The sequence below is a fragment of the Mus pahari genome, chromosome 2, assembly GCF_900095145.1.
Source record: "Mus pahari chromosome 2, PAHARI_EIJ_v1.1, whole genome shotgun sequence".
Taxonomy (NCBI): Eukaryota; Metazoa; Chordata; class Mammalia; order Rodentia; family Muridae; genus Mus; species Mus pahari.
Genome location: NC_034591.1, coordinates 28,611,878 through 28,626,929, shown reverse-complemented (window position 1 = coordinate 28,626,929; position 15,052 = coordinate 28,611,878). Strand labels below are relative to the sequence as shown.

Sequence of the window (15,052 nt, the reverse complement as noted above, 5' to 3'; positions counted from 1 at the left end):
TTTAAGCTGAGGGATTTGGTTCTTCGCTCTCTTTTTTCTTTTTTCCCTTTCTCTTCTCTCTCTTCTCTTCTCCCCTCTCTTCTCTTCGCCCTTTGCCTGTTGGAAGCTTATGCTCTCCCTCTCAAGAGCATTAAAGCGTTGCTGNAGAAGGATCCTGTTTGTGTGCCGCGTCATTTCTTGCTGGCGGGAAGGTAGCGCGGGACACAAGTTGTGTCACATCTGTGTCCAATAGGTCACCCAACATACATGCAGGTTTTGATAGAGAATTGATTTTTAAATGTATGCACCAACTTAGTACTTTTCATCTCCCCAACCTTTAGACAATAACTGAAATTCTTAACAATTGAATCGTAAGGCTTTTCTTAAAACTTTCACTGTGACTGAAAGACGAAATTCTGAGTGATAGCCAGGTGTGTACTATTAAAGAAGAAATGGTAGGACTTTCAGAATCACAGTATGTCTAATAATAAACTTATTGAAATTCAACATCTTCTGTTATTATGATATGTTTATTTAACTGATGAAGCTAGAGACAAATCAGGAGGATAGAATTTAAAACAAATTCATGTACAAAAAAATTTCAGCATAATCCCAAAGTGTATCTTTTTTAATACCTTTCTTTAGTCCAGAAATTAAATTCCATAAAACTACATGCCACAGAGCAAATAAATATGCCATTGCATTGATGGCATAGTGTGCCAGCTGTGATCTTGATCATGCATTCTTCATACTGTCCAAAAAAAAAGAGATTATTCCATTAAAGCTGAAAGAATATATTTTAGAGAATCAATGGTAGATGAGGTAACAGGTTATAAATTTTAGCCACTTTGTTGAGATTATTGTATCACAACTGTGGTTTTGTAGACTCGGTGATACTGAACTGCCGATTGGGTTTAGTAGCTTCTTGCATCAGCTCTTGCAACTGTCCAATTTGCTCATCACGAAAGTCATTGAGTTTTTCTTCTGGGAGAGAGGTGCCAAAACATGGTTTTCCAGTTGAGCTTTGTCTGCTGTCCTCGGCTTGTTGCCACAGCACTGCTGCGTATGTCTAGTAAAGACACAGAGAGAAAGGGATGGTTAGACTTAAAAACATTCACGCACACGTCCTGAGTCACAGACTACTGCAGTTTCTCATTCCCAAGTCACTAGCTGGGCTCCATCACTAAATTTTCTGCAGTTGATTAAAAAGGTACAAACAGTAATGGTTTTTGTCTTCAGACATGATTTCAATAGGTTTTATTTTGGGATTCTGAAGTGGGTTTTTGCAGACATTAGGAAAGTTCTTAATCTGCAAACGAGTAGTAGAGGTCTGCTTTAGAAGTATGCATTGCCACCAGCCAGACCATGTACACACATTTCCGGGGCTATAACTTTTCATCCGGTTTTCAAAAGAAAACCATAGGTCTTAAAAGCTGAGAAGTGGGCCTCAGAATCCAGGAAGAGGGCTTATTCCTCTGTCTTCACATAAACATTTTAATCATCACACAAACCAACTCTTTAAACCTCCTAACATTTAATGTTCATCACTGTGAAGAACTCTTATGTTTAATAGTGTTAATTCAGCTTTTAGTGGACCTAGTATTCTATCACTTTCTGCACTCCTCTAAAGGGAGGGAGATGCACCAACAGTTTCCAGTCCACAGAGTTAACGATTTGGTGCTCATAGTGAGTAAGTGAATGAACTAGCTAAATCTGGGGCTATTCAACCTGGACTGGACATTTGAGTTTGTTCACAACTACTAGACTTGCCAACTGTTGGGGTCTGGGATTAGCTTTGCACTGATCACTTAGACAGCAGCCTCAGATATGATGAAAATTGACTGAATGCTTAATTCAGACTGATCAATCAGGACTACAAAAGGACTCAGGAGTCTAAGTAAGGTACCAATCTTATAGGAAAAAACAGGTTCGAAGGTTTAAAAGGCAGGCAGGGCAGTGGCACACATGTTTGGCTAACTAGACAAGTATCATCAGCTAACCTTGAAGCTGATTAGTCCTAGGTGAAGTAAGAGGGGTGGTGTATGAGCAACATGGAGGTTACGTACAAAATGGCTGCAGTTATGTCAGACCATATCACCAACATCACTGAAGGAACTTCGGTTTTAATTCCATACAGCTCTTATGTTAGAAATATTTTCTCTATACTTTACGAAAATTCATCTCTTAAAATGTCACATACCATGAGCTTCATCAACTCTACTTCTAAGTTAGGCCACAAAACAGGGTTTCTCAATTTGGGCACAGCTGAGCTTCTGGATAATGTGGCCAACTCTTTTTCTATGGGGAAAGCTCTTTCATGTTGTTTGGTGTTTAGAGCATCTTGGACCTCTAACTACTAAATGCTAGTGGCACCCATCCCCCAATCAAAAATGTCTCTAAATACTGTCTGTCTGCTGGTGGGCAAAACAAATTCATGGTTGAAAACTACTCCTGAGGATGCTTTTGAACATGTAACTAAATAGCGCACATATAAGTTTCCACAGCGATATCACTGGCTAAAGAAACACACTGGAAACAGCCTATTACTTCAAGAGAAGAAAATGTATTCAAACTATGGATTATAAGGAAGTAACAGCAATAAGGTAAGCAAAGAAGTGCAGCTGTTACAAATAAGGCCTGTGTACCAACACGGACTAATCTCTTTATAAAAAGGGGGTTGCTCTAAAATGTATGCTTAAGGAACTTAATAAAGAAATGGAAAAGGTTAAATTAAACTCACATAAATGCAAAGGGACCTTGAATAGGCAAAAGAACCTTCGCAAAATTTGGAAGACATCAATTTTTCAAACTCCTTACAAAACTACAGTAAACAAAATAGTATGGTATCGGCTCTATGGAAAACTGGGAACCAAAGGCTGCAAGTTAGACTTATTGATTCAGTACAGCTGAGTGGAATCCTAGAACGACTGACTACATTTTAGGGAGAGGCATTTCTCTCTAGATCCATTACTTTTCTTTCTGGTTGAGAGTAAAAGGAGTACAAATTATTTATCAAAACTCTTAAGAAATTGCTGGTATTTTAGCTTTTCAGCAAACAGTGAGAGTGGGAGTACAATCTACACTATGCTTTTTGTCTTTTAAGGAAATCAGTAATGTGAGTATAGAACTCAAAATAAAATAAAATAAAATAAAAAGTGCAAACTAAGAACCAAAAACAGAAACAAAAACTGTGGAGCTGGGTGTGGTGGCACACACCCTTAATCCCAGCACTTGAAGGCAGAGGCAGGCGGATCTCTGTGAGCTCCAGGCCAGCCTGGTTTACAGCATAAGTTCCAGGACAACCAAGGCTACTCAGAGAGACCCACAGAGAAATGATTCCAAACACCTCTCCCCACAAGAACCTGAAAGCTACCAGAATTTTCAAAGACACCTGGAGAGTTTGAGCCAAGTCATTTAGACAGGCCCGATAAGTAGCACACAAAGGGGTCACTGGTACTGTGATAATAAACGTACGTTTTGGTTCCTTCTGACCAGATTTTCAAATCACTGTCAGAATCCTCTCTCTTTTACGGTGGGTGCTGGCATCAGAGGACAACATATGCTATTTCTTTAATCCTAAATTGCACTGATTAACAGAAAACAAGGCCAAGGAACAATATCCTTATCACCGACAAGTATATTTTTCACATAGCCATGAAATTGGGCCCCAGGCCTCTCTGTCCAGGGCAGTAACCCTAATTCCAGACTCACAGCTGAGGCTACGCAGAGTAAGAGCAAGAGTGTAGGAAGTTCTTAGTTAGGACACAATAAGGGAATGATCTAGAAGAGATGGTTCATAAGTATTCTTTCATCAAGTCTATTATGAACTCTGCATGCTTGTCATTGGACATGTACAAATGCAAATGGTGAGTCAGCACACAGAGTCAACACACTCTTGTGGGAAGCTCAATGACATCATTGCTCTGACAGTACACAATGTAATACATGCAAAATATGCTATGTAACATATATAATCAGAAGAATTATTTTTAAAACTCATTTTCCTACTTATCTGAAAAAGCCACGGTGCTAAGTGTATTATTTGTATATTTGTTTTTATATATCTACTTTTTCTTTTAGAAAAAATATATTGTTATGAGACATCATGGCACTTATACTTATTCTTATTATTTTATGTACATGGTTTCTTTGCTACATATGTGAATCACTGTGTGCCTGGTTCATGAGGAGCCCAGGGGAAGGCAACAGATCCCACAAAACTATGGTTACAGACAGTTGTTGACAGCAGGGTCATCTCCCGAGCCCCACAGCCTTTTCTTTAATGATACAATTTCATCAATGAATTTCATAATACATTATTATGTTATAGACATTAAGTCTCCTTCCTGGGTTGCTATTTCAGAATGTTACTAAAAAGCAAAACAAACAAAACACCAACCTGTTATTCAGCACTAATTATCAAATTATTAGGACATCTTTAATTAGAATTCTCAAACATGTCTATACACGATAACATCTGGACCACCTACCTCATGTGACTGTGGTGAGAATTAAAATGGTAAATAGTTAATACTTTTTTTCTTTTATTGAATATCTTCTTTATTTACATTTCAAATACTTTTAGCATACATTTATATCCAGACTGTAAAATACTCTGGACTCTAAATTCTGACTTTCCAAGTATTCTGTTTCCACCTTCGAGGTTCCTCTTGTGGCTGGTGGCTGCTTGTTATCTCTGGGTAAAGCATAGACATTTTCCCCTTTTTAAAAGATTTATTTATTTATGTATTTTATGCATGTGGCTGTTTTGTCTACATGTATATCTGCACATTTGAAGAGGGCATCAAATTCTATTATAGATGGTTGTGAGCTACCATGTAAGTGCTGGGAACTGAACCTAGAACCTTTGTAAAAGCATCCATCTTTTCGACTCCCATAAACGCCTTCCTAAGTTAGTCCTGTTACTCTCCCTCATACTCTGTCCACCCTGCTCAGCGCCTATCCAGATATGAAACACTCACTCTGTGTCTCCAAAGGTACATGAAATACAGTAGCTCAGGGCAACAAAGACAGGGCTCAGGGTGATCTTTTAATAATAAGGAAACACATATCAAGTGACAGCTGTCTAAGATTTTAACAAGAGTCAACAAACTAAAGGTGCAGGTCCAGGTACATTTACAGTGGAGTTGTACCACTGTATCAGAGGTCTACAATGAACACTTCTTAAATTGCTTTAGCATAGAAGAAACACTCCCAAACCCCTTCAAGAAGCCAGTACGACTTTAATATCAAAGCCAGATAAACATACATACACACAATACAAAACTATACAGGCCTGATAAACACAGATCTCTACAAAATACTTGCAAGCCAAATATAACGCCTGTAATCCCTGCACTTTTGCGATGGAGGCAAGATGAACGTGAGTTCACCTTCTACCACATTATACTCAGTCTCAAAAGACCAAAACCAAAACAACAACAACAACCACCACCACCACCACCAAGGGGTTAGAGAGACGGTTCACTGAATAAGAGCAGTGTCTGATCTTCCAGTGGATCTGGGTTTGATTCCCAGTACCCACATGGTGGCTCACAACTGTCTGTAACCCCAGTTCTGGCTTCTACAGGAACCAGGCACACACATGGTTTACAGACAAACATGCAGGCAAACACTCATACTCCGAAAACAATAATTTTGAAAGTTATAAAAAAATCATTGAGTATATTAAAATGGAAATTCAATGTATGTGGTGTCTCAGAATGAAAAAATAAACTTTTTATTATCAGCTTAAGAAATTATTCTGGGGGCTGGCAAGATGACTCAATGGGTAAGAGCACCAACTGCTCTTCTGAAGGTCCTGAGTTCAAATCCCAGCAACAGAATACTACACCTGTTGCAAAACTGCCATTTTACACTAAGCTCTTACTCATTCTTCTAAAATATAACAACTTCATAGAATTAGGAGTATATTAAATGCTCTTTAGTACAATTTAAAACTCCCCGAATAGGATGTAAACATTATTAACTTCTACAACTGTCCAGTTATCACCATAATGAGCACACATACAGAGCTTATAACAGACTTTACTCAGCTGAACTGGACTGTTGGATCTAGCAAACATGCTCTCTTGCCTACTAGACTACAGGATTTGGGTGGGTCTTGTGGTTTTTTTGTGTTTTTTTTTTTTAATTTTTTCTATTGTTTGCATATGTGTGCAGTACATGAGACCTAAGCACTTCTTTAACTGTGTTGTATAGTTTTAACTATGGACACAAGGAGCTGCAGCTCTCCAGCAGGTACCCATGTTGTATAAGCCTTAGCTCTCTAGTTCTCCTTACCCCACCCAGACAACCACCACTCCACACTCCAGTGCTCTTAGTTCAACCATTTTAGATATCTGATTTCAGCAGGCTCTGGCAGTGTATCACCCGACTGGTCTTTTTCAGTTAGCACCCTTCCTGCAGAGTCATCTATGTTGCTATTCATAGCAGATCCTTCTTTGGAACACTCAACACTGAGATTCTAAGATATTCTTTACCTACTCTGATGGTTGTTACTGCATATAGGCTAGTCTGAATACTGCTGAGGTGGAGGAAACAGGAGTGTTATTTCATCAAAAGTTTACTATCAATCATTCTGAATAAATGTTGTGTCCAGGTTGCTTGATAGCAAAGCTTTGTTTGTTTGTTTTCCACAGTGGGTATACTCTCTTGCCTTTGGAATCATGTGCAGATGTTCTAATTGCATCACATCCTCACCACTATTTGTTATATCTGCTAGTGCTGCCTGGCTTGCCAGGGCTGCAGTGAGACCTCACTGAAGCTCAGCACACATTTCCTTAATGACCCTGACACTGAGCTTCTTCTGGCTGTCACTTGTGTATCTTATTTAGAGAACTGTCTATTCAAGTCTTTGCCCCCTTTTCAGTGTTTTTTTTAATTGGGTTATTTGGCTGTTTGTGAGTTGAAGGTGTTCCTGACATACTTTGAATATAAATCCTTTATGAGAAGTGCGGTTGCCAAGCTTTCTTCAATTCCTTGGGTAGTCTTAGCATTTTATGACTATCTTCTTTGCTGTTCACAAAGAATCTTCCCACTTGCTCAACTTCAGATTCACTGGCTGTGCTTCTGCGGTTCCAGCCAAACACTCTCACTACCTCTGCTTCTAGTTCTATGGCAGTGCCCAGGCTGTGGCAATGCCTTGACTATTATAGTGCCTTGTCTACTGCCTGCGCAATCTAACTTAAGTCTTTAATCCAATTTGAGCTGATAGTTTTAGATGGTGTAAGATGCCCAGTTTCATTGTTTCCTGTGTAGATATCCAGTTTTTCCCAACACCTCTCTCCACTGGGTATTCTTAGTGCCTCTAAAAGGTAAACTGACTATATATGATGGACTTATTTCTGGATTCTGTTGTTTCACTAGTCTGTCTTTATGCAGTACCACACTAATTACTGTGCGTTTTATTTTAAAATCTGAAACATGTGATATGTTTGTTCTTTCTCAAATGTTTTTGGCTATTCAGACCATTTGTAGTTCATTATTGTTCTGTATCTGTAAAAAATTCATTGTTTATTTTTTTTAGATTTATTTATGTATATGAATTTTTACCTATATATATTCTTCATGTATGCCTAGTATCCTCAGAGGTCAGAAGTCATCAGACTCCTTGAAACTAGACTTACAACGGTTGTGAACTCTCATGTCAGTGCTTGGAACTGAACTTGGGTCCTCTACATAAGCAACAAGTGTTGCTAACCACTAAGCCATGTCTCCAACCCCAGCTATTTTGATAGTGATCAGTATGTAGCTTTGGGTGATAAGAAAATTTTTTGACTATATTAATTATTCTAGTTTGTGAGCATAGAATCTTTCTGTTTATTTTTGTTTTTTGATTTCTTTCATCATGCTTTTGCTTTCAACACATACTGCCTTATCTTCTTAGTTTGTCTTCTAGTATTTTACTTCTTAGCTGCTACATAATTGGTTCAATTTCAAATAGCTATTATGCACAGAAACATGTCTGATTTTTGTATGTTCATTTGTATCCTATGGTTCTAATATTAGGCTTTTTGGTAGGGTGTTAAAGTTTTTTACAGGCACAGAGTTTCAGTTAGAACCACACAAAACATATTCTCTTTTGTATGGCTTATTTCACTCAGCAAAATAATTTGGTGAGGAGGACACAGTGTCCTCCTTTTATAACCTTATATACATATATATGTTACTTGTAAAATACTCTTAGGGAGCAATTAAACTACTTTGATCATATCCTTCTTTTTCAAATGCAATTATGGAAAGATATTTAAAAGGATAATAATTTGCAGATCACTAGATAAAATATTTTCAAATTGCAAAGAGGTTTACATTTTAAAATACGTTTTTGAAATTGTATTTTAAAATACAGTGGGATTTTTTTTTTTCTGTGTTCCAAATAATGAGAGCCTTTAGTATGGAAATTAGCAACACCCATGGAAGTTTAGCCACATTTCACCTCACTGCTATCCTTAGACTGTCTGGAAACCTGGACATACAGTGTTACATATGAGAGGTGTGAAGGCCAATGGGGAAGGGGACTAAGAAAAGACAGAGTGACAGAGGGGATAAGATCAGCTTATTTTAAGCACAGGACAGCAGGAATTTAACATGTAGTAACAGGTTGTTCAAGCTAACTCTGCAAAAAACGAAAAAAGCTCTGGTCCTGCGGTGACTGGAGAGTAATCTGCCTGAGTGGAAAGTTAAAGAGTTAGCAAATGGATAAGGACAACATCATGGCGTGCTGAATACAGCCCCTGGCTCTAGCTGGTCTTTGCTGCTTTGTGGGCTCTTCTTTTTCCCACCTTTCACCCCTCCCCATCCCACCCCCACCCATCCCTGGTTTCACCAGCTATCACTAGATAGGACAGAAAGGAACATAGAGGGAGGGGAGGGAGGGAGAGAGGGAGAAGGAGAGGGAGAGAAAGAGATCCTTGAACTTAACATATTTCCCTTTGTTATTTTGACCATGGCTACTAACAAACCGCACCCACCCTCCCTATGTACCCTCTGAAAAGTTCCCAGCATTCCAAACATCACACAATTGCAGAAACTATCTGCAGCTGGCCAAACCATGCCTCAGCTACAGCACCAGCAAATCATAGTCAGCTGCTGTGGACAGTCTGAAGCAGCCCCAAATCCCCATACTTGGGATTAAAATAGAACACATTCTTATAATGTTTCTGTGCTTTTTTAAAAGAGACCAAAATTCCAGAATTCTTAAAACTTGTCACTATATCTACCATTAGTGACAGGAACACTTAAGTGAAATTAAGTGTTCTCTTAGTTGGTGTGAATGAATTTGTGAAAGACCACAAATTTATTCACACCAACTAAGAGATCTATTTCTCAACTAAAATGTCAGTGTGTAATACATAATTATACTCAGTTCTTTTTTGTTTATTATATATACATATCCATTGGCACCCTATACTTATTATATATGAAAATATTTGTTCAGATTCTTTTTAAGACAGTCTCACTGTGTAACCTTGACTGATCTGGAACTTACTATATAGACAAGGCTGACCTCGAACACAGAAATCTGCCTGTCTCTATGCCTTCTGGGATTAAAGGCCTGTGCCACAACACCTGCCCTTTCATTTATTTAGCACAAATTAACAGTTCTCTAATAAAATTTAAGTTAGTATTTTATTTATACCTTCCTCTAAGCCAGACCAAATATAAAGTTGAGTCTCACAGACTAAACACCTGGACTTCCCCCAGCCCCAAAGAAATTACAATTTCATATGGGGGTATAGAAGATTCTGTAGAATGTACCAGTCCCTGGGAGAAAGAAAGGGAGAGAAGGAAGTAAGGATAAAAAGAAGGAATGAAGGAAGAGAGAGAGAAAGTGAGAAAAGGAGGGAAGTGGGGGAATGGAGGGGGGGAGATGGGGGAATGGAGGGAAAACAGAGAGGGAGGGAGGGAGGGGAAAAATCCCAGAGAGGAGCCACAGTCACTGAACAGTGGGAAGGGTGGAACGCTGCAGATCCAATGTCATTATCTCCAGCTATCTTAGCTCTTCTTAACAACCAATGACTAACTCTGGTGTCTGAACTAACATCCTAACAACTAGGGTACAGTAACTCGACAGACTCCTAGCTCCCACAAACTCAAAAGTTAAAATTATGTCAACATTAAGGCCATAGCAGAAATTTCCCTGCTTTGCTGCAACTCATTTTGTCAACCAATGTATACAAAGTGTCTTGATTTCTGACTTTCTCTGTTCTGTATTCTAGGTTGCTTTTCTGTGGTGATGATAAAACCCTGATCAGACTGCAGAATGTCCAGACAATGGAACACAAATAACATACCCCCTTTTCTAAAGCAGTGGTTCTCAACCTTCCTAATGCTGTAACCCTTTAATATAGTTCTTCATGTTGTGGTGACCCCCAACCATAAAATTATTTTTGCTGCTACTTCATAACTGTAATTTCACTACTATGAATCATAACGTAAATATCTGTGTTTTCCAATGGTCTTAGGTGATCCCTATGAAAGGGTCATTCAACACCCCCTTCCTGTTACTGTTTCACAAATGACTTAACACACCGTGACTACAACTGTTCTCCTAAGCTCAGTTCCCCCCTCCCCCGCCCCTTCACTGCCTGCTCCAGGTCACCTACAAATTCAATAGTCTAATTTCAGAGCAAAGCCTCCCCTTTCACTGAAATACTGTATCTACAGTTGCCTATAATGACTCGCTGCTGGATAGTTTCCTATCAGCCAACGTTTAGCACACCAAAACAGAGCAATGCCCATACAAAACCCTCACTAGATACCAGCAAAAATGGCAGAGTATTTCATTGGGCTCTCTCCACAGACGAATATAACAAAACAGCCATAAACTGTCAAAAGACACTTTCTCTGAATTTTAGAAATTAACGGAAAGTTTACCAAGTCACGTATTTAGGCAAGAGGAAATATCATAATCTTGATTCCAGCTTTGTGATACTCAAAGTTTGACTACTTCTCATGATCTGCAGAGATGCAGAGAACTTCAAAGACACAAGCCTACATTCCAGACAGTTTCCCACTACCAGGGGAATATAACAGACCTTATTCTCAAAGAACTGAAGTTGTCTGCTCTGGCCAGTTTGGTGGCTGCATGGGGGCAGCATAAAAGGGCTGCCTTTCTCTTCCTTTCTTGGAACTTTCCCAATGCTGAAGGGAACCACAGGGAGGTTCTGTGATAACCATGGCAGGCATATAAATGTCACTGGTGCCTGGGGCAAGGCATAGCTGCTGGAAGCCTGACCATAAATAATAGCACAAGAGGCTGCAGACCAGCAGGCTTACAGAGTGTGGGCTCTGAAATGCATCTACATGTTTCTGAGAATCTAACGTCACGCCTACATATATAAGAGGCTTTACCTTAAGTCCAGTGCCACTGCTTAGAAAAGACTCACAGGAAGGTCACCTAAACAGGAACATCTACAATGCACTTTTTAAGAGGACGTTAATTATTTTATCATTGTAATCCACCAGACATTGGATCTGTTAAAGAAGCTGAACTAGCTACATAAGTAGTATACAAGAAACGACTGAACTTGGAAAACAGGTGTGCTTTTACCAGGAGATGAACTTGTTTAATGGAAAATGGATAACTTATTTATACTATGTTCTGTTAGTATTCCAGCAAGCAGATTTCCTTTATACTGTTTAATTAACAAAAACATTGAAGGAAAACCATATATATGTACTTCCTTTTCAATAATTTTTTTAATACATGTTGGCCACACCCCATCAAATCTTTAATTTCATAATATAAATCAATAGGAAATGGAAGTATACATTCAATTTTAAGTTTTCTAGAATGTTTATTTCACTAAGTCAAAGAGATTAGTACCCTGTGGGGATATTCTGGAAAAAATTAACTATGGGCAGATTTTTAAGTTAAAAATAAATACACAAACCAGCCAGTAAAAATCTAGGCAAACTGTATTCAAGTCTGTGCAATTATTCTTCTGAATGGCCATGCTCCCAATGGGGACTGTAAGATAAGAAAAGAGCCTTGAACAAGAAAAAGAATCACTTAAAGCAGGAAGGTAAGCAAAAGAAAGGCATACAAATGTTTAAGTCTAAGGAACAATGGTGAAAGCCACAGCGGCACAGCCTTCTAAGTACATTTGTTTCAACAACAAAACGACTATCTCACAAAATGACCAAAGCTCCACATACAGACACAACAAAAAGAACTCAGGGGGCAGACATATCAACAGCTCTCAGACACAAAATACCAACTTCCATGAACTACTATTGCCACAACATATTATACAATATTCCAACAAGGCCATGTTGCATTCAAATGTCAATTATTACATTTTGTAATATATTGTCACTAAAGATTTGACATGTAATAGGATTTAAGGATTTCAATATTCAGAATGTTAAAATAGGCAAGTAAAGCCTACAAGTACCAAAGTTAGTAAGTAGACAATGCTAAAATTAGGGCTAAATGCATAAAGTGCATATCTTATATCTTCATTTAAAGATTATAGATCCCTACCCCAACAATCACAACAAAATTGGAACTGAATCCTTATCAGTAGTTACCATACACTTAAGTGTAGAAGCACATGAAAGTGTAGACTACCCAAATACTGCTTTATGGAAAAATCTACTCATTAACACAGGAGTCTGTCAAAATGCCTAGCTATATGCCTCATTTATAACTATTTTCAGAAAATTCTATGAAAAAAAATTCTACAAGTTGAAATAAAACTGCAGAATAAAATAATTTATCCCTAAATCTTTGTTGAAGTTTAAAAGCTCTTTGGAAAGAAGCAGGGGAAAACCTTTTTGGAAACAAGACAATTAGCTTTAAAGGAGTCCAAATAGAACAGGCTTTAAAGTCACAGTCTGCACACGAATTTTCCTTACAGAAACCGCCTCATATTGGTAGTTAGGCAAGTGTCTGTCTTCTGTTGTCATTCATTGGTGCTTGTATTAATTGTATCCATAGATATAGCTATGTGAATGTGTTATAAAATGGCAGTCATTTAAATGAGTTACAATTCATACAATCTAGGTTTAATGAACTAACAACAAAATGAATAAGAAGCCTTAAAAGATGACTATCATGAACAATGTGCAATGTTGAGGAAGCAGAGGCAGAGGGATTGAAAGTTTGAGATAATCCTGGGCTACTTGGTGAGACTGTATACACACACACACACACACACACACACACACCTTTTGATCAAACATGACATGATTAATATAAGCACTAGTAAAAGATAAAGACAACAGAAGGCAGACATTTATCCAATTACCAATATAAGCTTATTAACCATTAACAAGGTAAAAACAACAGCAATAATGTTCCCTTGATATGATGAGGAGAATGGCACTTTACAGCTATGGTCTTCTTAAACACCACACCTTTATGTTCATAATAAAAATATCAGAAAATGCCAACAAGGGGACATTCTATAAAATATAGCTCAATGTACTCCTTGATATTATCAAAGTCATCAAACACTGGGAAATATATAAAAAGCCATCATAGTTCAGTGGAGGCTAAGGAGACATGATGGCTAAATATAACATGGCTTCCTAGATGGGCTTATGAAGCAAAATAGATCATCAGGTAAAAATCAGACCAGTGTGCATAATGAACTGTTGTTAAGAGTAATGTATCAACACTGAGTCAATATTCTTCACATGTGTACTGGACTACTTGGAAAATGTCTATATAATCAGATCTTTAAAAAACAAAAATGACCTAGGGCACAGAGTCGGCAGACACCCCCACGGCCCCTAGAGGACTGCCCATACGATCTTAGGATCACTGGTGAGTGGAACACAACTTCTGCCCCAATCCAATTGCACATGGAACCTGAGACAGCACTAAGGAAGCAGAGAACTGGCCTGACCAGAGGCACAAGTCCTTTCCGGTCTGCGCCAGCACCAGGTCACCTAGGGCGCAGAGTCGGCGGACACCCCCACAGTCCCTAGAGGACTGTGCACACGATCTTAGGATCACTGATGAGTGGAACACAACATCTGCTCCAATCCAATAGTGACTGGTCTGTGACAACAGGAACAAGGACACCAGAGCCTTTCCTGACCAGAGGTTCAGGTTCCTTCTGATCAGTTCTGATTTACCTTGGTTTTGAACAGACCAGACAACTCCACGGTCCTCAAAGTAGACACCACTTTCACACACTGTTAACACACCCAGGATCTTAGGACAACAGGATCACAGGATAAAAGGAGCTGGGTCACACTAGTACTTGAGTGTCTCAGAGAAGCTTGACTGTCAAGAACTCAGACACACCCAGAATCTCAGGTTCACAAGAGCCCACCATCAAAGAATCACAGAGAAATCTGGACTCTGAGAAGTCCTGAATCAACTGGGATTATAGGAAGGACAGGCTCCAATCAGATATATTGAGGGCAGCAAGCACTAGAGAGAATCAGATGGCAGGAGGCAAGTGTAAGAACAGAAGCAACAGAAACCAAGGTTACTTGGCATCACCAGAACCAAACTCTCCCACCATAGCAAGCCCTGGATATACCATCACACCAGACAAGCAAGATATGGATCTGAAGTCACTTCTCATGATGATGATGGAGGACTTTAAAAAGGAAATACTGCAAATCACAGATAAACAGATAGAAGACTTTAAAATGGAAACACAAAAATCCCTGAGAGAGTTATAGGAAAACACTATCAGGGACTAGACAAGGCTGCCCACTTTCTCCCTACCTATTCAATATAGTACTTGAAGTCCTAGCCAGAGCAATTAGACATCAAAAGGAGGTCAAGGGGATACAAATTGGAAAGGAAGAAGTCAAAATATCATTATTTGCAGATGATATGATAGTATACATAAGTGACCCCAAAAATTCTACCAGAGAACTCCTAAACCTGATAAACAGCTTCAGTGCAGTAGCTGCATATAAAGTTAACTCAAACAAATCAATGGCCTTTCTTTACACAAAGGATAAACAGGATGAGAAAGAAATTAGGGAAACAACCACCTTCTCAATAGTCACAAATATAAAATACTTTGGTGTGACTCTAACTAAGGAAGTGAAAGATCTGTATGATAAGAACTTCAAG

General features: G+C 38.7%; 1 protein-coding gene across 1 annotated transcript in view; it reads right to left on the bottom strand.

Moving 5' to 3' along the window:
• Positions 1–243: 243 nt before the first annotated feature.
• The window catches only part of Sdhaf3 (succinate dehydrogenase complex assembly factor 3), a 48,562-nt gene continuing 33,753 nt past the window's right edge, over positions 244–15,052 (bottom strand). Inside the window, exon 2 of the mRNA XM_021191654.2 lies at positions 244–1,048. Coding sequence (XP_021047313.1) covers positions 845–1,048 — 204 coding nt within the window. The 3' untranslated portion in view covers positions 244–844. The remainder of the gene's footprint in view (positions 1,049–15,052) is intronic.